At 33.2% G+C, this 23,612-nt stretch overlaps 1 protein-coding gene across 7 annotated transcripts in view; it reads right to left on the bottom strand.

Annotated features, from left to right (window-relative positions):
- The window catches only part of PHF20L1 (PHD finger protein 20 like 1), a 68,948-nt gene that overhangs the window by 24,812 nt on the left and 20,524 nt on the right, over positions 1-23,612 (bottom strand). For 4 of the 7 annotated variants that reach the window (XM_064476832.1, XM_064476828.1, XM_064476829.1 and 1 more), the window contains exons 5-12: positions 22,050-22,138; positions 21,728-21,805; positions 17,282-17,495; positions 16,579-16,707; positions 11,104-11,186; positions 7,322-7,574; positions 5,034-5,222; positions 4,562-4,768 (exon numbers count right to left, since the gene is read on the bottom strand). In XM_064476832.1, the coding sequence (XP_064332902.1) occupies positions 4,562-4,768; positions 5,034-5,222; positions 7,322-7,574; positions 11,104-11,186; positions 16,579-16,707; positions 17,282-17,495; positions 21,728-21,805; positions 22,050-22,138 (1,242 nt within the window). The remainder of the gene's footprint in view (positions 1-4,561; positions 4,769-5,033; positions 5,223-7,321; positions 7,575-11,103; positions 11,187-16,578; positions 16,708-17,281; positions 17,496-21,727; positions 21,806-22,049; positions 22,139-23,612) is intronic. The other 3 variants (XM_031439656.2, XM_031439657.2, XM_064476831.1) reach the window with 3 other exon arrangements.

A 23,612-nucleotide genomic window follows, 5' to 3' on the forward strand; every position in this document is an offset into this window, starting at 1 on the left:
TGCCACACAACTTGAATTAAATGCTAATAAGGCTCTAAAAAGTAACTTTCAAATTAAGTAAAAATAATGATAACCTCCATAACAAAAACATTTATGATCAAAAAAAATGAAAGGGATGTCAGAGCAAAGAGAAATACAATTAAACTTCCTTATTCTCAAGACTGTTGAACAAATGCCTCACTTCCTTTCACTAATTATTGTTTACTAACTAATAATATGAAAATGCCACAAACTTGATGTAATTTTCTTGAAAATGATAAGGCATTTACAACAGAAACAACAAGAGAGTTGCTCTCTGAATCCTCAATGAGAGTAGGTATACCAGAAGCAGCACTCGATCGTAATTAGTGCCTGTTGGTCCCTAATCCTTGGGAGCACTGAATCTCCAGGGTCAAAGGTCGAGGATGGCTGGGGTGATTCAAATGGAAGGAATTGCCTTATTGGGCTGCCTTTTCTGACTGGAATGTGTGGGATCCCTTGCGTACTTGGAAGACAAGTAAAATGGTCATTCATGAACACAGCTCTGGAACACACGTCAGCACAGCAGAACAGTTACAGTTATTATCAGAGTGCTTTCAAGAGGACCAGTTCTATACTGTTTTCACATGTTCTAGAGAATCCCAAACACCTTTAGATTTCTTAACTGATAAAATTTCAAAAGTAAAAGTGGGAACTCAAAAAGGGTTATCAACATTTTACATAAATAAGGATAGTAAAATAAATATTTGTATATGCAAAAACAGCAGGACTTTTGAAAAACACTCATGCCCAGATAGAAAAAATAGAATAAATTGCATTTTATGAGACATTCACCACATTGTCCTTATTTCACCATGTGCTAGAATTTGGGAACCAAAGTACTAGGGTATTAGTTTACAGAAGAGTAATTTTTAAACTATATTTTATCAACAACATTTTCTTCAAACAAAATAGCTCATAATAGTCCAATACATAATACAAATGCCTTCAAAAATGAAAAACAAAAAAAATTTTTAAATGGCTCTATTTAGATGAAAGTAAGAGAGGCAGATCTCTGAACCATGCCTGCTTTCACATATAAAGCCCAGTAATGTAAACTGGTTTCTCAAACCCCTTCTGGTATGCTAAATATCTGATTCTTCTGGTTAAAAAAGAGGCTATCCCCAAGACTCTCCATGGAAACCCCAGGCTCTGCACAAGCCATGAACATTTGGTGTGGGGGTGGAGGTAGATTACAGACTCTGGTTGTAGTTTTGTTTTGTACAAGTCTGGAAAAAAACTGAAAAACACTTTTAAAACAAGGCTTTCAAAAAGTAAATGTAAAGCTGATGTAAGCGATTAGACTAACCATCATCTACGTAAAGTGCCAGCACAGCACAGGGCACAGGCAACTCAGCCACAAGTCAGGGAGTGGAAGTATTACTGCCTCCCCCTTCCATACATTGAGCTTCCATATTTTAACTCCTTAAAGAGGTTAGAGGAGCTTAGTATTTGTCATACATACACCTAGTAGGTAAGTATGAAAACTAGTCAACATTCTCAGTAACAGAACTAACAGTAATAGAACTAAGTCTCTACCCTTACCTAAAACTGGTTAGCTCTGTTAGATAAAGCATTCTGATCATAAGATGAAAACAAAGGCATCCATTTTTACAAGGACACCAATGACTTTTTTTTTTGCTGAGACAGGCAATGATACTATTCTTAACCTTGGTTAGTCATGGTCCCCAGTTGAAGAATGTAGAAGGGTTAGTGCAAGCTCATTAAGTCTACTGGAAAAACAATTAAAAACAAGTTTTAACTTATTAAGAACAGGTGTATGTAATTATTAGATAATTTGCATGATCTCATCCATTCTTTACCATGACTGCTAAACTCAGCAGTATGCACATGTATCTTACGTGAGAAAGTAAAACTCGAAGTCTGTTCAATTAGTTCACAGTTAATGACTAACATCCTTATCATTCTAAATACCCCAAGAGTTTCAATTTGAAAAAAAAAAATTCCCCAAAAATGTCTTTGATACAACTTCTGGAAAATAATGATTTCTACTGAAGTTTTGAAATTCAACAGTAACAAAATTTACTTTTTTAATTAAGATGGAAACAAGCCAAGCAAACATATATTTAAAAAAAAAAAGGAAAGAAAAAGAAGAAACGAAAACAAAACACCTGGTACTTTGACTCTAGATGGAAGACAGCTTGGGGAGCAGACAGAAGTCCAACAAATACTGCACAACACTTTCGGGAGGGAGGGTAGCTAAAAAAATATTAAGAGAGAAAAGCATGCAGACCACTGAGAATTTCAGTGCAAGTCAGACAGGTTCACAAGGTTTTAATCAAAAGGTGGCCAATTAGAATAGAACCTGAATCCCACCACTTACCTCAAAAAAATAAAAAACTAAAAGGGGTAATAGAAATAAATTAGAAACCTCCCAACCCCACACTCAAATGCTGTGTTCAACCCTCTAATAAATGGACTTTCAGTAACTAACATTTAAAACCATGCATTTCCTTGATTTAAGCAATGTCAGTCAGCAACATATATAAGATGATTCTCACTCTTCAACAAACTTACAAATGTATCACGTTACAAATTCAAATTTCGATCTCTCATGCTCCCAGAAAACTATTTTACTACTTTGACTTTCTCAAATGGTTATTTCTAACACTTAAAAAGGAAAAAATTATTGTGCCTTCCCTCTACCCTAGTACGTTTTAATCACTATGAGAAACAAGAATCACACCCCAATGGTAATTAGCTGTATCTCCACAAATATGCTAGATCTGAGAGAGAAAAAAAAAAAAACAGGCTATACTCTGCTTAGACACAAAGTCACTGGAATCAAGGATTTCCATGCACAATCACTACCTCAACATTTCAGGAGACATCACCTGGCTAACATAACTTAGTTATTATATAGCTATTTATATTGGCCTTTCAGTCTTGTTACTATTTGTTAGAATATACATATATATGTATATATATTTAAAGAAAATACAAATATTTTCAAATGTACATCTAAAAATAATTTCCCCAACAGAGTTCGAGATTTGCAGATACTAACTACTATATATAAAATAGATAAACAACAAGTTTATACCATATAGCACAGGGAATTATATTCAATATCTTGTAGTAATTTATGGTGAAAAAGAATATGAAAATGAGTATGTGTATTTGCCTGTATGACTGAAGTATTGTACTATACAACAGAAATTGATACAATGTTGTAAACTAACTATACTTCAATAAAAATACTTAAAGTAGTAATAATAACTTCCCCAATGAATTATTTATCATAACTTGAACATATTTTTCACATATTCAGTACAGCAATAAATTCCAGGTTGTTAAAGAACTGCATGACCTCTGCCAGGAAATGTATCTCAAAGGTTAATGATAATTCAGAAATCTTGTGAAAGAGCCCAAAGACAATGAATCATATTTGGGAAATGACTACGAATCTTCAAAGCCTACAAATCTTCAAATTTGGACACTTAATTTTTTAAAACAAGATATAGAAACACTATCAGGCACAAAATAACTTCCATCTTTATTGATTACTGGAATTATAGAAAATTGCATTTTTAATAGTTACATTTTCACTTTGAAAGAAGGAATAAGAAGTTAAACCTGTATGTTTCTTAAGTTACTTCAATCATTTTATTTTAATATATACCAGCACCAGAAAAGAGCAAGCTCTATTTTATGCTTCATTCAAGGATTTGATAAAATGAGTTCAGGGAAGATGCTATTAAAAACAATTCTCCCCAATACTCTTTGGCTGCAAATCAAAAAACAGTTTTATGTTTTGCCCCATTTCAGAACTGCCTCAATTCAGATCTCCTTCATTTATCTAATTTCAAATTAGTAATTTACTGAAAAAGCATTTGAAGTTACTATTTGCCCTTTTTCTTAATTATATATACTCTTTGGTTGAGGTTAAAATTGTATAAAACTTCCAAATAAAACAATGCAACCATATAAGGGAAATCTAAATTAATATTCCAATAGATTAAAATATCAAGTTTATGAAGTATCTCTGAAAGGTTTCAGATTACAATAAGTATCATAAAATCATCCAAAAAATGTCTTATTGAACATGGCTAATTTTACATACTAGACTTCCAAAATAGCAGTATAAAAAATTATATTTGGAAGATACTGCTCCAAAATATAGATTATATTTAAGATACAGGCACATAGTTAATTTAAATGTTAAATTCTATTAAAATCCTTAAATCTAAGTATTGACTCCATTAAGTATTTTCTGGCTTCAAAACCAAAAACTTCTGTTATTATATTTAGCTCTAATGATTCTTACTAAGTAGAAATGGGATATTAGGAAGTAGGAAGAAGGAAGTAGATTAAAGTAACAAAATAAGTATGTCCAGGGAATATGACAGTAAATGGTTGCACAAAAGGACTTTAAACAGACTGAGAAACCCTATCTCCCACAGATGTTACATAAAAGTATTTATGAAGAGAAACTACATACTAAAATAATATAATTATATATCAAAATGTTTTTACCCTATAAATGCAAGACTAGCTAACTTGTAAAGTAAATCTTCTTTACCTGATGCTGCTGCAGCTCCTCTTCCATCAGTTACTGCTTTGGGAGGAAGATTTGTAAGCATCTGTGTATCTTCCTTTTCTGCCCTGGGACATTCATTATGGAAAGAGGGATCTGGGGCTAGTGGTGCTGTAACTTCCAAACCACGACTTAAGTCAAGAGGGAGACAAGGTCCCAGCTTCTCGAGTGATAAATGTGCAACATCAGGCACTATACAAAATAAAGAATGTAATACGTTAACACAGATAAACTGTCTCAGTATCAACGTGGATCAAAGTGTTCTGTAAGTTACAACGGTGTCTGGCAATAAAGAAGGCACCAAATAAGTATTTGTAGAATTAAATGAAGTGCTTATAAGTCCAAAAGATGTTAAGAAGGAAAAAGTAGAAATTTCTTAATATTTCAATAAGCTTTATCTTAGCGTTTTCTTTGTCTTCTTTTACATTTGGTTCTATAGGAAATCAATATACATTACCCTCTGGTACTGAAGATTCTTGCTGATTTTGAGAACTGATGGAGAATGCTTTCCCATCAGTGGCTGGAGAGGGAGGAGAAACCTTTTCTACAGAATCATCAGGCATAGGCAAGGTGGCTAAACGCTGAGATCTTCTTCTCCGCTCACTATGCTTGAAAGGTCTAGGGGGATTCACAGGCTGTGGAGGACCTAGAAAAAGATCTTCAATGTTCACGAAGCAGATACATGCCAGGATCATCTTATAATATTTAAGGAGAAAAATGAGAAAAATGATTCAAATTCTGCCCTCTGATGTTGTAGGGTATCCACAAGGAATGGCATGTTCCAAAAGTAATCAAAGGCAAAAACTGCCCTCATTCACAAGCTTTAATCAAAACGTCTATCTAAATCTAGAAGAACCAAAAGAAAATAACATGGAACATTATTTTCAGGTAGTTTCCCAAGTGACAGACTACAGTTAATTCTCTAATTGCAGATTGTCGTTAGTTGCCATTTTTCTTTTGGGAAAATAATCTCTTCATAATCAAAGATTAAAAATATATATATATATATATACACGCCTTTTGCTACATTATACATCTAAACACTCTAAGGAAAAAAAAAAGGCAGGGGCATAGGTGACAAAAATCTGACATGCATTGTAGAGTTAGTGCTTTACTTTACTTGCCAAAATAAAACTAACATAAATAATTTTATCCCACCCTCAGTCCCCCAAATGGACTTTTATAAACATATGTTTGGGCCTGATTCATTAAAAAAAATTAAACACAAACAACTTTAAGTACTTTATCAAATGATCAAGAAGTGGGGATTTTTAAAGAATATGACACTGTTCTTGCCATCATGTGTTGTTTTGTTTTTAATAACTTGGAGAATCATTTAAGCATCTTCTAACTATATATAATACAAAAGTTTGGCAATTTCTTTTTTTGAACCTTTCATTTCTGCTTTCTACATGGCATGTAAACATGTTTGATTACTTAGAATAGGCAGAACTACATAAGCCAATATACTCATGTTCATTTAGAAGGAGGAAATAAGAGTGGTCTAAAAAGGTTGCTGCTTTGGGTATTTAAAAACAATCTCACAAAAATCAAAATGAAAAAGACATTCTTAAAATAATTCTTAAAAAAGAATAAAATTCAACTGCTGTAACACTGTGGTTATACCACCAAAATACAAAACAATTTCAAAATAAAATATGTATCAATGTCATGTGACATTGTAGTAACTACTAATGACACTATTGCATGATAAATGCCATGATGAAACCAAGCTTATGAAGAAACAATAGTTTCTCTTTTCCTAACCTTTCTACCCATTTATTAAAAAGAACCAAACCAAAAAAAAAGTACTAAAACCTGATCAAAAGCTGAAAAATACGGTTTGGCAAAAAAAAAAAAAAAAAAAAAGCAATTGAATAGGAGGTTAATACATTTGACTCACAGAAGTCTTTTCAATGCTGCCATTTTCAATTATTGTGTAAAATATGATATGGAGAGGTTCATAAGGAAATGTGTAACATTCATTTAATAATGAGGTTACTAATTCATTCATTGTATAAACAGCTAAAGAAAATCATCTTTTCCAGTGCCTTTTCAGGTAATTATTTTTCATATGTCTCTAACTTGGAATACTAAAATATGAGAAACACAAGGTCAACACATATCTTGTCTTACATATATCCAAACCCATGTTGAAAGGCTATTTAAAAAAAGACTAAGTTAATTCTTGAAAGATTGTGGCATTGAAACAGTAAAATCTTTTAAAAATAAGATCAAGGAAGCATTCTTCCTCATTCATTAGTAAGATTAAACTGAAGTTTGCACTCTAAATTCTAGAATAAGAACTGAATAAAATTATTGCCAAGAGGGGTACAGACAAGTGGGGACAATCCATCCATGAGAACAGTCTTAGGAGTTTAAAAAACATCCACCACAGGTCTTTTTGTATCTCTTTATGGTTTGTTTTGTTTTGTTTTTTGTAATGAATCAGGCCTCTCATTGTGTTTGGCTTATTAGCTGAGGAGAGTCAAACTACAGTGGAATTTGTGGTATTACATGGTAAGGCTTCTTAACCAGCAGTACAGTCACTGTACCTGGGTACAGTAAATCAGTCAGAAATGCATATGGTTTTTGCCCCTGAAATAGTTTCAAGCCTTTCCTAATATACCACTTAAGTCTGAGTTTTTAAAAAGCAATTTCATAAAAATACAATATAACTACAACCAAACTGTTTTTAATGTATCTTATAGGATAAGTAACTATTTTTTAAAAATCTGTGCTCACTAGTTTTATTTATCATTGAAGAAGAAAGCTGAGATACAAGCGTCAAATCCTCGACTTGTATTAATTCTGGGGAAAGTGGTGATTTAGGGGGTTTTATACACCCAGAAGAATCTCCAGATTCATGTTTGCATTTCTTGCTGCGAGCCTTCCCTGAAGACAAAGTTGAGGATAACAGTGCAGGTTTCTGAGTGTTGGCAGAACTGCTAATGTCAGCTTCATTTTTTTTCTGACTTTGAGGTTTAGGTGAAATCGCCTGAATAAATAATAAAAAATTGATATTTTTATTTTGGTTTCTTCATTTTTGTTCTTGTATTCTATTTTGATTGTTAAGCAACTTTAGTATCCAAAAACATTGTTAAGCAACATATAACATTTCTATTACAAATGAAAAACCAAAAAGAACCCCACAAATTATTAACTAAAAGTTGAATAGGCTGTCTTTAAAGGGATGCTGTCAACTTGTCACCTAAATTTGTTTTAAAATGTATTATTTATAATATTCTCAGAATATAAAAAGCTACCTTACTGGACAAATATTTTCAGTATTAAATTGAAATACACCTCTTTTGAAACCATAATTACCAATGACATTAATAATAATTAGGTAAATAAACAGCATTTTCATGTTTTAGAGCATTAGAGCAGTACATTTAAGTTCTGACTTTCAGATGTTTTCTTGTAATTTCCTTTATCAAGTTCAGTGCAGAGGTCTAAGTGGACAATTTCCCTTTAAAGAAAGATCTCAACAGGAAAACAATGACCAAATTAACGAAACATTATCTTTAACTCATTTTAGTGCTGAAAGCTAAAGTTTCATAAGCATAATGCATCATGAAATCAAAGCCACCAGCAATACAGAGTTAAAAGACTAAAAAAACAATACAAAACAAGCAACAACAACAAAAAAAAAAAAAACCAAGGAGTAAAACCAAGTGTAAGTTAAAAACATTGGATTTAAAAACAAAATACGTCGCATTCTTAGATGAGAGTTTTTACCTTCTTCCTGCCAACTGATACTTTTAAAAAAAAATTAGAACTTTGTCAGTTCTTTCATAAAGAATATCTTTATTCATTTGGCAGTAAAATGGCCTACATATGTAAAACTATATGTGAACGTGTCCAAAGAGAACAGAGAATAGCCACATTGGATGGATTTGCAATCTATGGTGTTGGAATGTCTATACTGTATCTCTTTTTGATATACGTATCTAAGGCAAAGTATGAGATATACTTTTTTTAAAAAACTATACCAAGATAGGCCTCTATAAAGAATCAAACGGCCAGCTCTAAGAACAACATGCTTGTCCCCAAGAAACCTTTTTACTTCCGTATCTTTTGTGAGGGATGACCATCAGCTCTGCAGTCTGCAGTTCTCTGGAATATGAAAGATCAGTCTAGGGACCAGTTTTTCTGTTCCCACCAAATACAAGGCGCTCAAATTTTGGTGGAAAAAACGTGAATATCTGGTATTAAGTATGGCACCTTCGAATGGGCTACAGATGGCATGTTGGACACACCACATAAAAGGGCTGGTGTCAAGCGTCTCAGGCATTCAGTTGTCATCATTTCTATTCTTGAATTTACTCGTTACATATGTGTATAAGTGCAGATTAATCATTTGAAAAAGGGACTCCATAAACGGAAAGGATTCCTAAGCTTATCATAAAAGGTGTTGCCAGAAAAGTAATTAGAGCCATTACTTGTAAATAAACAATTTTATTGTTCATCTTCACATATGTGAGAGACATCACTACAGCATCCATTACTCTCGAGTTACAAAGTTATAAAACAAGATTTTAAAACTTAAATTAATATCTTGATAAGGTGCTTAACTTCTAAACAAGGACAAATTAACATTTTTCTAAACTTACTGAATTATGCATCGAATGCAGGGTTTATCCAAAAGTAAATATAACATGACAATTCCCTAATACAATTAAATAACCTATAATTAATCATCTGAGAACTGGGGTTCAAGACCACAGAGTTTGAATTTTTTTTTTAATGTAAATAAATAAATCCCTTAGCACAGTAAGTTTTGGCCTTAGGCCTGTTATAAATCTATGTCATGAGTAGCAATATTTTACTCATTAGGACAACAGAGGTTAGTGACAATCAATACCTCTCCTTCAAGTCTATTGTTGATACCAACTGAGATGTAATTAAGAATTTTATAACTCGGCTTTTTAACTCTGAAGCAGGGCAAACACTCAGTATAAAAATTAAGTTTGGTTACAAAACATTTCCCATTGAAATCAACCTGAATGACAAAAAATGAGGGAATAGCATTATGTTCCTTAAAAATCTAAAATAATTTACAAAAGTTTTCATTAATGATTATTGGTCTCTTTGTTACAAAACTGGCAAGGACTCTTAAAAATTCTATAATTATGTAAATAAGAACAGCCGAGTTAGTCAATTTTTCTTTCCTTTTTTTTAAGCTCAGTTTCAGAATGTTGTTTTCTCTACGTCTCTCGGAAATGGGCACTGCCCTCTACACTAACTTCCACATATAATAAGTAATTTTCACAATCACATTCATTTCAGCAGGATTGTGCATAATGAAAGATTGACATTGTAATGAATTTTCCAGAAACATTTTATTACCCAAGTCCCTGATTTACTGCATTCTGAGAATACCATAAACAGTGGTGAAAATACAAAATATTGTTATATTTGGGACGTTGAATATAGTAATACACAGTAAAAAAAAGTCACTTAAAATTTGGTTGATATACTCAACAATAACGGCAAAGACTTAACCGTTTGATGACCACAGAAAATCAGAAGGTATGATTTGCTGACATATCATTAAATTTAAAAGACCATTGATTTAATACAACATTAATGGAGGCACTAAAACAATGCACTGTTATCAAATCAGGCCTAAACTAACCCTGAAAAACTCAATACAATATCAATTAAATTTGGACTATTTTTTAAAATGCATATAGAGAAGAGCAAAAGATACTCATTTTAAAGTATTCCTGATTAGGCTACTAATAAAGAAAATTAAAATAATACAAAAAGGATATATTAAAACTACATTAAGGCTCAGATTTTAAAACAGGAGAACCAAAGAAATCCAGTTATGGCTATTACTGTGTTCTTATAGTCTTACAGTGCCCAAGAAGTTAAGCCCTTAGAGAATGAAAAGCATGCACAGTCCATTATGTACAGGTTATTGTGGGAATCTGAAGGTAGCCAAGGCAAAATCTAGCAACTGCAACCTTCATTTTTAAATTCCTCTATTAGGTGGTTTAAAGACAGACCCTTAATAGTTTTTTTAAATTTTTTTTTTGTAGTTATTAAAATATACATCCTAGCAAAAATGTATGGCTCATTGATCAATTCATAAAACACAGTCAGTCTAACAACACCAATTGTTACAATATAAAAGAAACTTCTTACAAAAGAAGCTTTATTAGATGTCAAAAAACCCTGTTTTAACTCACAAATGAAAAGTATTTGTGTAAGGGTCTTTTTGTAAGCTAGTTAAAGGTGATCCAGCTGGAAGCCTATACCCTGGGGATGCCTGTCTCCAGGTCTTCAAATGTTGGAGACAAAGGCTTTAATGCCAGTCTATTGAAAACAAACAGTAATGAAGTCTGTAGTTTATCTGTATACCTTGGAGAAGGCAGAGTTAAAAATATATCATCAATTAATTAGCTTCCTATTTCCCATATCTGATCAAAAGGGCAATTTCAATTATGTGGATACTATAGCTCCGTGATCATTCCAGTTGAGAACCTTGAAAAAAATCAAATGCTACCATTTCATACCTGCTCCAGCATTGGAGCCGTTTCATTGTAGTCTTCCTTTTTTTCAGCACCATCAACCCCAACAGCTTTGGATGCCAACAAACCTTGAGAAAAATTGTACAGAAATTGCTTATTAGAAAAAATAGTGACTTTCACCCTAATTAACTTCTCAAAAATGTAAGCAGTTGAAATCCTCTATGCTTTGTCATAGGAAGTAAATACTCTCAGAAGTTTACTTGTTAATAATACAAACACCCTGAAAAATGACTCTGTGGGCTAAATTAGAACTTGAAAGCTGCTCATATAATTCGTTTTTAAAATTAAAAAATTAACTAAAAATATCCTTTTAAAAAAATCACACTCATACACATTTATTCTGTACAAATATAAATTTCTACAGCTTAACGTCCAAAAATCTAAGGTTTAGATTTTTTAACACTCATAATATAGGCTTTGTCTATACAACTGAAATAAAATATAGAATTAAGATATAATAAATTCTTCCAAATACTAGAATATAAAATTTTTGTTGTTGTATTATTAGCTAAAGACTTACTCCCAATTTTTTATTTCACTTGGATCCTTTAGCCTAAGCTTTACAGGTGTATCTCTATACCCAGTGGTAGCTTATCTTCTTACAAAAGTGGTGAAAACACAGATAGATGCCTTTTATGTTAATAGAATAAAGAGTATAGGTCCTTCCTACAACATTTGCTCTTAATATTATAGCCTCATTCTACAACTGATGTAAACAATCGATGTAAATCTATTATTACTAAGTAGTAAATCGATATAAATCTACAACTGATGTAAACAACTGATGCAAACAATTGCTGTAAACAATGATGTAAACTGGAAGTTCCAGTTTCCTCCAATGTACACCACTAATATTCAATTTTAGAAGACAATATTTTATCTGGAATATATTTAATTAGCTTTACAAGACATTAAAACTGCTTTAATTTAGAAATTAAAGGCATTTACTTAGTCAAGATTCTTTGCTAAGCGCCAGATAGGTACCTTCAATGGTGCCAAACTTATAACCCTTGTTCACATCTGTTTCTGTTTATGGCCACCGTGCACATAAAAGGTCACCAAATATCATTTTTGTGTCATTTCAAAGTTGGCCACACAAAACCCTGGCTTCAAAGGAAGCACGTTTAATGATCAACAACATAATAGTAAGCTCACTTCAGCAATTATACCACCTATATTATGGAAGTTGTCTACAGCATATTTAATAGAAAAAAGGTGCCCCCAGATGCCACATAACTTCGAGTTACCCCTGTGACAATATCTAGACCTTTTCAGGTAATTATCTCAAAGATGTTACAGAATCTAAGTAGAAATACAAATATTACAATTGTATTCTTAAATAGTACTAGAGCCAACTGTTAAATCGGGCAAAAAACACTTTTCCTTTACTAATAATAAAGTTGAATAATCTACCGCTGAGAATTGTAGTTTAAAATAGAAAAGGCTGAGCATAAAACATGATTATGATACCTCAATGACTGCCATTAAAACTGCCATTTGGTGCAGTCTGAGATAAACCACACTGTCCAAGTCCCACACAGTATCAAGTGTAGGTTTAAAGGGGGGGGGGGGTGGGGCGGGGAAGACCCAATGTATAAGTAATTTTACAAAAATAGTTTATAAATCATAAATTCAATCCTTACTAAAATAACTTCTGAACATATTTTCAGATGACTAAAAAAGATGTAGCATGAACTATTCCTTTAACATTTAAGACTGCATTCACTAGGTTTTCCTTCTGTAGCTAATATTTCTGAAAATCAAAACTACTGAAAATAATTAGGAAGTCAGGTTCTTCTTTTGCAGGGAACTGAGTAGAGTCCCTATTTCTAAGGGGCATTCAAATAGGACAAACATTCGCTATTCAATCTACTAAATGTCTTACATTGTTTTGTTTCCTTTCACATAAGCTGTAGAAATACTTTTAAATCTCATCAATAGATGGAGTAGATCACAAACTACAAAAATAAAAATAAAGTAACAAAAGTTTTAAAAGAAAATAATTCATCCATACTACATGAATTTAAATTAAGATATTGTAGACCCAATTAATTAAAAGTGATTCCCACTTAATGGTCTGTGAAAGAAAAATAAAGCATTATAATGTTCTTATTAAAGTAATGGGGCATTTAATAAAAACTACTTAAAATTAGATTATAAAATACAATACTTGGTAGCTAGTGAACTCAAAAGCCTCAAACATGTTCAATAAAAAGCTTTTCATACTTTATATACAACACCAACTTACAAAAGAGTTACCAAATAAAACAAAAAAGGGACAAAAAAATTTTATATGCCCTTGAGGAGATGACTCTGACTACTGCTGCCTTAAGAAGCAGTCGAAAATCTGTTATCTTGGTCTGCTAACATTCTGGGGAGAAATGCAATATCCTTCAAAAATAAGTGGAATTAATTGCAAGGAAATAAATACAAATAAAATTAATTTTAGTTACGTGCAAGTATGTATGAATTATAAATATATTACTAATAAGTCCTCCTCCAAAGAATATTATCTATAGAGTAAACATCTTAACAGAATGTATTATGCAGTTTCAAGAAATTATTTAAGTATCAGGTGGAAGTAGAATATAAAATTTTCATGAGTCCCAGCCACAGTGATAACTTCCCAATAGTCTCCTTCAGCTATAAAATATACAGCTGGTCTCCTGCTGCCAATAGGAATAAACAGAATAGAAGCCAGAGCATCTTGGAATGGCAATGGGGAGGAAAGAGAGCAAAGAGGTTAAATTCATGGTCTACTTTTCACCCAGAGACTCCAAAGCACAACATCCCTGCTGAGATCAAGAGCCAAATATTCTTTGATATTATTATCAATAACATTTTACTGGCCAATTTAACCCTCTGGGTTTTTTTTTTTAATTAGGTTTTAAATTCCTTAAGCTGTACTAACATCTAAATTGGCTAAACATCCAGGCACTCCTAGAACCACTACAAACAATGTACCAACCGCTGATGTTTCTTTTACTCTCTGACAACCTGTATTTTAAAATCTACTCAGTCTGCTTGCAGTTTGCTAGGAACTTTGTCCCAAAGTATGGGAACTCTTGATTCTCTCTGTAAAACTGTTTGTTCTAAATCAGTATGTGAGAAGTATATAACTACCAGTAAGGTATATGACATAATGAAAAATAAGATTCTAGAAGAACACGTATGTACTATGCAATAATAATTTCATGTCTACTTATTTGAAAAACTTGAAAAAAGCCATCCTATACCATTCCTTATTTGGAAGTCAGGTTTAGAATCTCCATAGAGTGTATATGTGGAAAAGGGAACAGAAAGAGAATGAATAAATACATCAATTAAATGTATCCAGTGGTTGGTCCACTTATTTCTTGTTAAAACTATTTAAAAGATAAATAAAATGGTGTGGGGACAAATACATCAAAGCAGGCTGAGATGCTGCCATGATACCAGCCTCTTCCTCTCAGTAGTAAAGGGACAAAAAGACACGTATAAGCTTGATAAATTTAAAATACACCATAATTCCGTAACAAAACTGCTATTTTATATTAGCACTCATCTCTTTTTATGGTCTACAAACAAAATTTACTGTACAGAGGTGAGCCCAAGTTTCAACCATCAAAGACAATTTTAAAATATCTATTATATTTTTGCATGAGATAGTTGTAACATGAAATAAAAAACAGATGCAGAAATAAACTATTAAAAATTAACATACATTTAAACCTTCTGAGTAAATAAAGGGAAAAAACTATAACGGTTTCATATTTATAAAATCTTATGTTTTCTACTGCTGCCAAAACTATTACTTGCTGATTTGAGATCCCCAAAGGAAGGTGAAGACAAAGTCCCTCCACAGAAGGCACAGAGTATGACTAAAGCAACCAGTATCAGAACTGCCTTGAGGTTCGTGGTAAAATGTTTTTTTGCCCCACTACTGTCTTTTCAAGGCCATCGGAGATACTGCATCATTGTGGACTGAGCTGTTTTCTTACTTTACTTCTTTAAATGTTGAGCTTGAACTTCTCAGTAACACACAAGTAAGAGTATACTGACTGAAACTAAACTCAAGATTATCCAGATTGTAGGAAAGATCATGATGCCGGTAAGCTGGCAGCTGCAGTGTCAGTGTCATTTCCATCTTCCTTGATCCTGGTTCCCTCAAATAATGCTGTTTCAATCTTGGTATCACAGGAATTAGAAGTACTATTTCACAGTACGAAACACTGGGTTCCATTACTCTACGGCAAAACTGAAGTCTCAAGTTGTCATAGTAATAATCATTAGGACAACATTTTGGCTCTTTCCAAAGCTAACAGTTTCCAAGGAAAAGGTGGAATGGAAATGGGTAAACTGATTTGAAATATTTCCTGTCCTGAGGCCAAATATCTCCTTTATCAGAGAAAGGCACAAAAATAATATGAACAAACGGCAAGACTAAGTATTCTCACTTGCTGACACCAATCATAGCTACTTACATGAATATTACAATAAAACTGGTTCTAAAGAGCCCTCGGCTGCAGAACCACCTTTCAGCAAGCTTACACTCTTTAGAAAATGGTCACAATGTTTAATTTACAGTTCTTCTTGGATCTGACAATGAAATCAAGCTTTTTGAAATTATTTAAAAGAATGTCACCAAAGGTTTGCATAGCTTTATTAGGCCAAAGGCACGAAAAATCATTTGTCCTTAAAATAAGAGCATATAACTGAATATTAGTAAAAGTACTTTAGCTCCCATTTTAACATATCTGAGAATAATACAATATATTCACAATTTTTTTAGACTAGAATCATTAGGCTGAACAGGCCCTGGAAGTGATGGGACCTAGTATGACTGGCTGCTTCTTCTATGAACACTAACCAGGCTAGAATTTCCAGTGTTTTTCATAATTCTAGTACTTTATTTCCTAAATTACAACAAGTCACAGAGAAATAAGCCCAGATTCTAGAGACCAACCTGAAGATAAGGATAGAAATTTTAGAAACTTATAGAATTACTTTTACATTGGGAATTAACAGAATCAGGAAATGAATTTAATTCGGTATTCATCTTTCCAACCATATATGGTACCCTCCTTAATGGGACTGGTCAAGAGTAAGAATGTTTAAGATGCAGAACCTCAGATATTATGTCACAAGTTGGCAAAAGCAGATAATTCAATTCTTAGAGAAACTACTCCTACCACCAACGTGATTTTAAACCTATGGGATTTTGTAACATTTGACCCTACAGGCCCTCACAACATCCCTGTGAGGTAGGTAGAAGACACGTGATACTCTTCACATTTTACAACAGGAAAAGCCGAGGTATTCAAAGATGATGATCTTGAAGAAACAAAGCAACTATCTTTCTTATTAATCAGTTTAGCTATACTAAACCAAAAGATACATTTTCCTTTATTAAAAAACAAAAACAAGCTACTCAAAAATCAAACCCTCCATTCCCCGCAAGAAAGAATCATTGTAGTTTACCAGTAATCTTGTTAAGTCGAGCTCTCTTTGCCTGAAATGAGTTGCCTTGATTATTTTTCCTCTTGTTTGATAATGTGCTCTCTGGCTGTGGAAAGACCATCTTTGGAACGTTCTCTACATGAAGTCCTACTTTTAATAGAATATATATATATATGAGAGTTTATCTAGAACCCAAAGTTAAAACACATGAATTTTTTTAATAGAAAAGTAGTAAAAATGCTTTGCACTTAATTTTTCTTAATCTAGAGCTTGACATAGAACTTTAAAAAAACACAAATCTCCCCAGACCAATATATTAGAAATAAGAAAACTACTAAGCAGTAATGCTTTAGGAAAGAAATGACGTACTGCTTTTTTCCATATTATATATTAAAATACATGCAGAAGCATTTAAATGGTTAAAGAATATAAAACAAAAACACACAACATAATCCCAAAACCTACTATCGAGAAGTTACAAATCAAAAATTCAACTCATTTCTATTCAAGAATATGGAGGGCATCCATTATCAAGTACTCATATCAGACCATGAAACTTCAGATCTGTAAAATGCTAAAAAAGTTAACCACTGTATTATACTAGGGGAAAAAAGCCTCATAATTTAAGTATCTGTTCAAATTACAGATAGCCAAAGGATTTGACTTATTCACTATCTAAGTTTACCACTGCCATAAGGAATGAATGTAAGAACATATTTTGTACCAAATGTTTCACTAGATGTGGGCAGATCTTCCTTCTTCTCAATTTCTGGTGTGGCTATAGTGGTTGAAGTTTCTTCCTTTTTTGAAGGTACTTTAAACCATTTTCTCTCATCTTTCTCTTTATCTTTATTGCTGTTAGCGCTGGTTCGAGGTTTGTTCCCTGTTTTATTCTTGGCTGCAGCTGCAGCAGCTGCTTTGACTAAAGCTATCCAATCCTCCAAAGGAAAAACACAAAACATGTGAAGCATTAAAAATTAATTAAAATTTAATTACACTAATGAATAAAAACGTATCACATTTTCAAAGCTACTTTCACTCACATGCACACAAATATAAAAATTAAATTAACTGTATTTACAAAGTAAATCATCAACATGGTAGATTATCAAATTCAATAATCTAATTGGTTGTATGACCTTACATAAAATAGGAAAACAACAAATATTTCTTTGATAGAGTAAAATCTAAAGTAAGAGAAAACCTATGACAAATGTGTAATACTAAAAGACATTCTACCTTAGTATTTTAGGGTTTAAATGCTGAATTATGTTTCTTTTCTGTAATGCAACAGATCATAAAAGCAGTAAGAGAAAAACGCTTATGCTGTAATTGTGGAAAGATTAAAAGAATCTGGCCCTCCCTATCCTTGGGTTCTGCCAACCAACTGTGGACCAAAAATATTTGGGAATATTTCAACCAAGTGTGGATCAAAAATATTTGGGGGGAAAAATTCCAAGAAGTTCCAAAAAGCAAAACTTGAATTTCCCATGCTCTGACAACTATTTACACAGCATTTACACTATATTTACAACTATTTACATAGTATTTACATTGTATCAGGTTTGCAAGTAATCTCAAAATGATTTGGGAGGATGTGCAGAGGTTATACGCAATACTATGCTATTTTATATAAAGGACTTGAGCATCTACAGATTTTGGTATCCGTGAGGGTCCTAGAACCAACCCCCTGCAGATAATGATGGACAACTGTATTTCCATTGAGCAAATTACTTTTCTTTATTAGGAAGAAGATACCACTCAAAGTAAGGTCAACTTCATAGAAATCAAAATATGATTTCATTATTCTTTAAAGCTTTTAAAGTATAGATACCAATTTATCACAACAGCTTAGTATTATCAGTAAAAGAAAAGGCTACTTGACTTGGCCAAGGTAAAGTACACACTGTAAGGCTCCAATTTAATTTCCCTCCCTCTACAACTTCCTGGGTCTGTGTTAGCTACCATTCTTCTGAAGTACAAATATTTATACTTTCTGTGTTAATTTTTTTAGTTTGTGGTTAAATAATTTTTACTGTCTTATTTTTAACTAAAAATGCTTATTGTAAAAATTATGGAAAGATGTAAAGAAGTGGTATTAACACTTAGATTTTCACAATCAAAAGATTTTTTTAGAACTAATATTTATAGTATCTCTAGAGTTAATCTTCCACTGAGGCCACTAAGCTATCAGGCCACTGATTCAGATTCAACCAAATTGTGTATACATTAAATTCTTTGTCCAAGAAACTAAAAACAATTTCACAACATCAAATGCACTTAATTCACAGGTTATATTAACATAGGTCATTAAGCAATTCGAGTTGATGGCTGCTGTGTCTTGAAAATACAAGGTAAGACAATAAGCTATTAAAAGAAAACAAACAAAATCTGTGTCTCTCTCTCCCCCATGACTGAAACAAGCTGAAAACATCATGTGACTGCACCTAGCACATTCATTCACCAACTTTCTATTGAATACCCCATTACATATGCCAGAAAACATGCTACTCATTCATGAGGCAACAGCTGATAAAAGATGCTAGCTGAAAACCCCAGGAACCCACTGGCCTGGAATGATCACATCTTCGCTCCTAACTATGAGACAATGTGAGAGGAGAGACAGTACAGAATAAACACAATATTATGGGAGAACAACAAAATTAAGACTGATGAGAAAGACTAACGGAACACTTCAGGGCAAATGACAGATGAGTTGAACCCTGAAGCAGGAATCTGCTAGGGAAAACGGCAAAGGAAAAGCAATAGGCACTCCAAGCAAAAGGAAAGCCATTAACAAAGGCATGGCAATCAAAGTATATACTAATGGGAAAGAGGAATTTAAGGTCAAGGAATAATCTGGGTGGCTTCAAATATTATAGCTAAATTGAGCCTTGAGACTAACATTTAAGTAGGAGGAAGAAAGCAACACCGCTGAAAAAAGACATAGAGCCATCAACAAAGTAGAAAGAAGAGTAAGAGTAAGTACAACCAGACAAGCAAAGGAAACTGCTAAATTCAGCAGAAATCATGTTTGCAGTCTTACTAAGAGCAGGGCATGTAATTCTGGATTCCACATTGAGGAAAATCTTAAGTTGTTAAGAGAAATGCTAAAAGATGCCAGGGGTAAATTCCAGACCCAGTTGTCTTCTATCTCCAACAAAGAGAAACTAGAAGAAAGAGATTCATGCTGCACCCTTTAGAAGTGAAATCAGACAAAACAGTTCCTGATCATAAGACTTCTTAATCCTGGGCACCACTGCAGCTGCATGATTAGAGAGTTCACCCATTGTTTTGCTCTTTCATTTTTCCACCGGAAAGATTCACTATCAAAATTAACCGGTGTGATCCTTCCATGAATGAGAACTAAAGATATGTTTCAAAGTTCCCTGTAGATAACAGACTACTGCACCTATAATGAGCCCTGTTTGAAATCAGATCTGAGTTCAGAGTCACTCTGCATACTACGGTTGAGTGAGACTTTAGCTAAGTCACTCAATTCTCTAAATTCTGAATTCCTCAACTGTGAAACAGAAATAGCAGCTGTACCTCTGTCAAGGGATTTGCTATGAGAATCCAATAAAACAATGTACACAAAAAATGTTTTGAAAATAGTAAAACACCTTATGAGCCAATCTTTAACACCAGTGAGTTACACTGTAAACTTTTTTGTATCAGCATATGCTCAAGAAGAAAAAGAATAGGTAAGAAAAAAACTACAGGAAATTTAAAGAGCATTTCCATAGTGCCATTACTTGACTCCTCATCTTTTGCTGGTTTAGTAAAAGAAATTTTACTGTATATCTTCATAAAGGAATTCTCAAAGTACTCAAAATTTAGAAGACAGTATGGAAAGCCAGCGTCTCTGAGAACCACCGAAACAAAACCTGATTGTAGTACGCGTCCTACGTGAAAACAAGCCAAAAACTTGTTGGGAAAAAAGACATTCATAAAATGAGAGTATTTTATAAAAAACAATTCTAAAATGTTTCTAATGTGCTTGTAATTAACAATTATGGAAGGAAATGTAAATTAAAGGAACTATACTGTCACATACTTTTCTTTTCGTAGTTTGTATTTTGACATTGTTTTTAATGTTAACATACAACACGGTCTGACTAGAATACTTATTAAAAATAAACATCCAATACGTCTAATAAACTAATTTTTACAACTTGTTTATTTACCACAAACCAAACTGGCTCAACGTCACTTTGGAAAACAATTAAGTTTTAAGGTTAGTCCCATCTCATAAACATCTGAATAACCAGAATAACAAAATAACAGTTTTAAAGCAAAAAAAAGTTGAGAATTTTAATTAAACAGGTAAAGTTCCCAATGTTTAAATCAATCTTTCTATGCGGTAACCAAGAAATCACACCACTGAATACTTAAAAGAACATTTTATTTATATATACAAGTAGGAAGACACAAAGCATTTTCTGATCTAAAGTATTTCCATTCTAAATTGCATTTCCAAAGTAATCGGGGGAAAAAAAAAAAACCTCTGCTCAAACTGATCACTTCAAAACTAAATTTTTGAAAACCTGGTAATTTAAAATGCTCATACTTTTCAGAAGATATCAAAAATATTTTTTTTAACTGTGGTAGTCTACATTCTAGATGTACACACTTGACTAGAACTGACCACATGACTTCAACACAGTTCAGGATGACATTTTTCACTGCACAGATTGCAAAAAATATGTAGCACATTTCCATAATAGACATTTTTATAGATCACTTTCAATTTCTTAAAATTAATTGTAGGTCCAGGTGCTGAAAATCCCAAATAACAGCAGAACATAAAAGAAAATATTCTTTTTACTGGCACCTTTTCTTTCCAGCATTTCAGGAAACATACTCAACCAATGGATTCATGGTTTTAACTTCATCCCAGATTCTCCTTCAAATGCTTACCGTTCATTCTTGCTTTGAGCAGTGACAAAGAATGCAATCCACTGCTTACATCATATAGCTCAGAAAGCCCTACCTGCAGCAGCCTACAGAGTGTCAGGTAAGCGCCTTTTGAAAGAAGATTAATGACCATGACTTACAGAAGAAAAGAAGAAGGTAAGAAACTCAGTATAAAATTTTATATTAAAAATTAACTTTCTAAATGATACTATATACCAGGAGAAACAAAACAGAATTAAAAAAAGGCACTCACCTCCCTTCCCATAGACTGGTTACACGCTCCAGCTGGGTCGATAGGACAACACCAGCTTAGTGGATGCTGGGATTTCACCTGGAACAGAAACTAGCGACCTGTAACTTCAGCAGGTCTAAAGCCAAAGAAGCACAAATCAAGTGTATAATTTATTTTACATTCTAAGCTGCTTTTTCTTGCTGCTATTTGGGGCTATCAGCACATAATCCTACAATTATTTCACTTAAAAAAATATATATATATACACACATATATATATATTGATCAGTCACCATTCAAGAAGACATCCCTTGGAGCAGCTAGGAATGCTGAACACTCTTACCTGCCCCTTAGCATCCTCAGGCATGGCTTTAATGTGCATTCTTTTTAAACAACGAATTACTCCATCATAAAACTGAACTGTGAACGTTCCTGAAATAGGAGCGAGTCAGTACCATTAGAAAATATAATTCAATCTTACAGAAACACTTGACATTGAACAAGTAATACCCTGACAGAAATAAACACCCCATGACTGCAGTAACTGCACACATATACCCCTGCTGAAGACCCTATCAAGTTTATTGAGTTTATTGTCTCCTTCCCTGTAAAAAAAAACTGATTTCCCTTAAAAAGTACACACATTAAATCTTGTTAAGTTAGTTGTATATAATCCTGATTTTTATTGGAGGATTTTAAATTTTACTTTCTAACAATTTAAATAGACATTTAACATCAGGTATGCTATAATACACCTGAAAAAATAAAATTATTATTTACAAAAATGTATGCTATTTCTAAGAATTATCATTTACTCTCTTTGAAAGTTTCTTTCCGAATAACAGAGAGAAAGATCTGATTTACACAAAAATCATTTTCTCAGCAAAGGATTATTCCTTTGCAATATTAATTAACTGGCAAAAAAGAATTACAGATTCATAGGCTTTTAAGCTAGAAAATACTTTCATATATCATCTGCATAAAAATCTTCCTGTTCAGTAAGAACACTGACCTCCAGGGAGGCTAAATGCTGTGTTCAACGGCAGCTAAGCGGCAGCACAGCCATTAACCAGCACCCCCGCTTCCTGCGCACTTCCCACTATGCCACCCTGCTTTTAGGACTCAACATTCTGTTCATGTATTTACTTTGTCACAGATTTCATGCTTTCAAGTTTTTCTTTTTACTGTACTATTAGAAAACATATAAACTATGTAGATTTTATACTTATGGAAATTCCAATGTTTTTCTATCATTTCCTGTACAAATGAGAGCAGAGTGCCATTTTAAATAAACAGATACCTGACCTTTACAAAAGAAGTAGAAACAATAAATGTGTTAATTGGCATTACTGGCTTTGAAGCTGGCACCAAAGCCAATGAATCTTTGTACGAAGATTTTTCTTTTTTTTTGTAATTTGAATAACACCATTGATTTCATATCTTTTTATAATCAGTATGATTACAACATCACAGATATAAAGATCTAAGCCCAAGTTACAAAAAACACTGAAGAGCAAGAATGTGAAGACACTGGGAAGGCTGTGAGGATGACCAACCACATGGACCCTACAGGACTACCATTCCCGCCACTGTCCTCTTCCTTCTTCAACGTAGCGCTGGAGGGAGAGCAGGCTCCTTGCTAAGCCGACTGCGCATTCATCCCTCCCTGCCGCTGCTCACTCTGCTTCCTCTGTTGTGATGCCTTCCTCCTGTACTAACTCCAACCCATTCCTCAAGGATCAGCTCTTCAAACCCCACCTATAACATGAAAACTTCCCTGAGCGCTCCTGTCTACACTGATTTGCCCCTTCTCTAAGACATATTACATATGCCTTATACATTCCATTATACTACAGCTAAACATTCACACTTGTGAATTTTGTTTAGCTTTTGCAGTGAATGGAAA

Source organism: Camelus dromedarius, chromosome 20, assembly GCF_036321535.1.
Source record: "Camelus dromedarius isolate mCamDro1 chromosome 20, mCamDro1.pat, whole genome shotgun sequence".
Taxonomy (NCBI): domain Eukaryota; kingdom Metazoa; phylum Chordata; class Mammalia; order Artiodactyla; family Camelidae; genus Camelus; species Camelus dromedarius.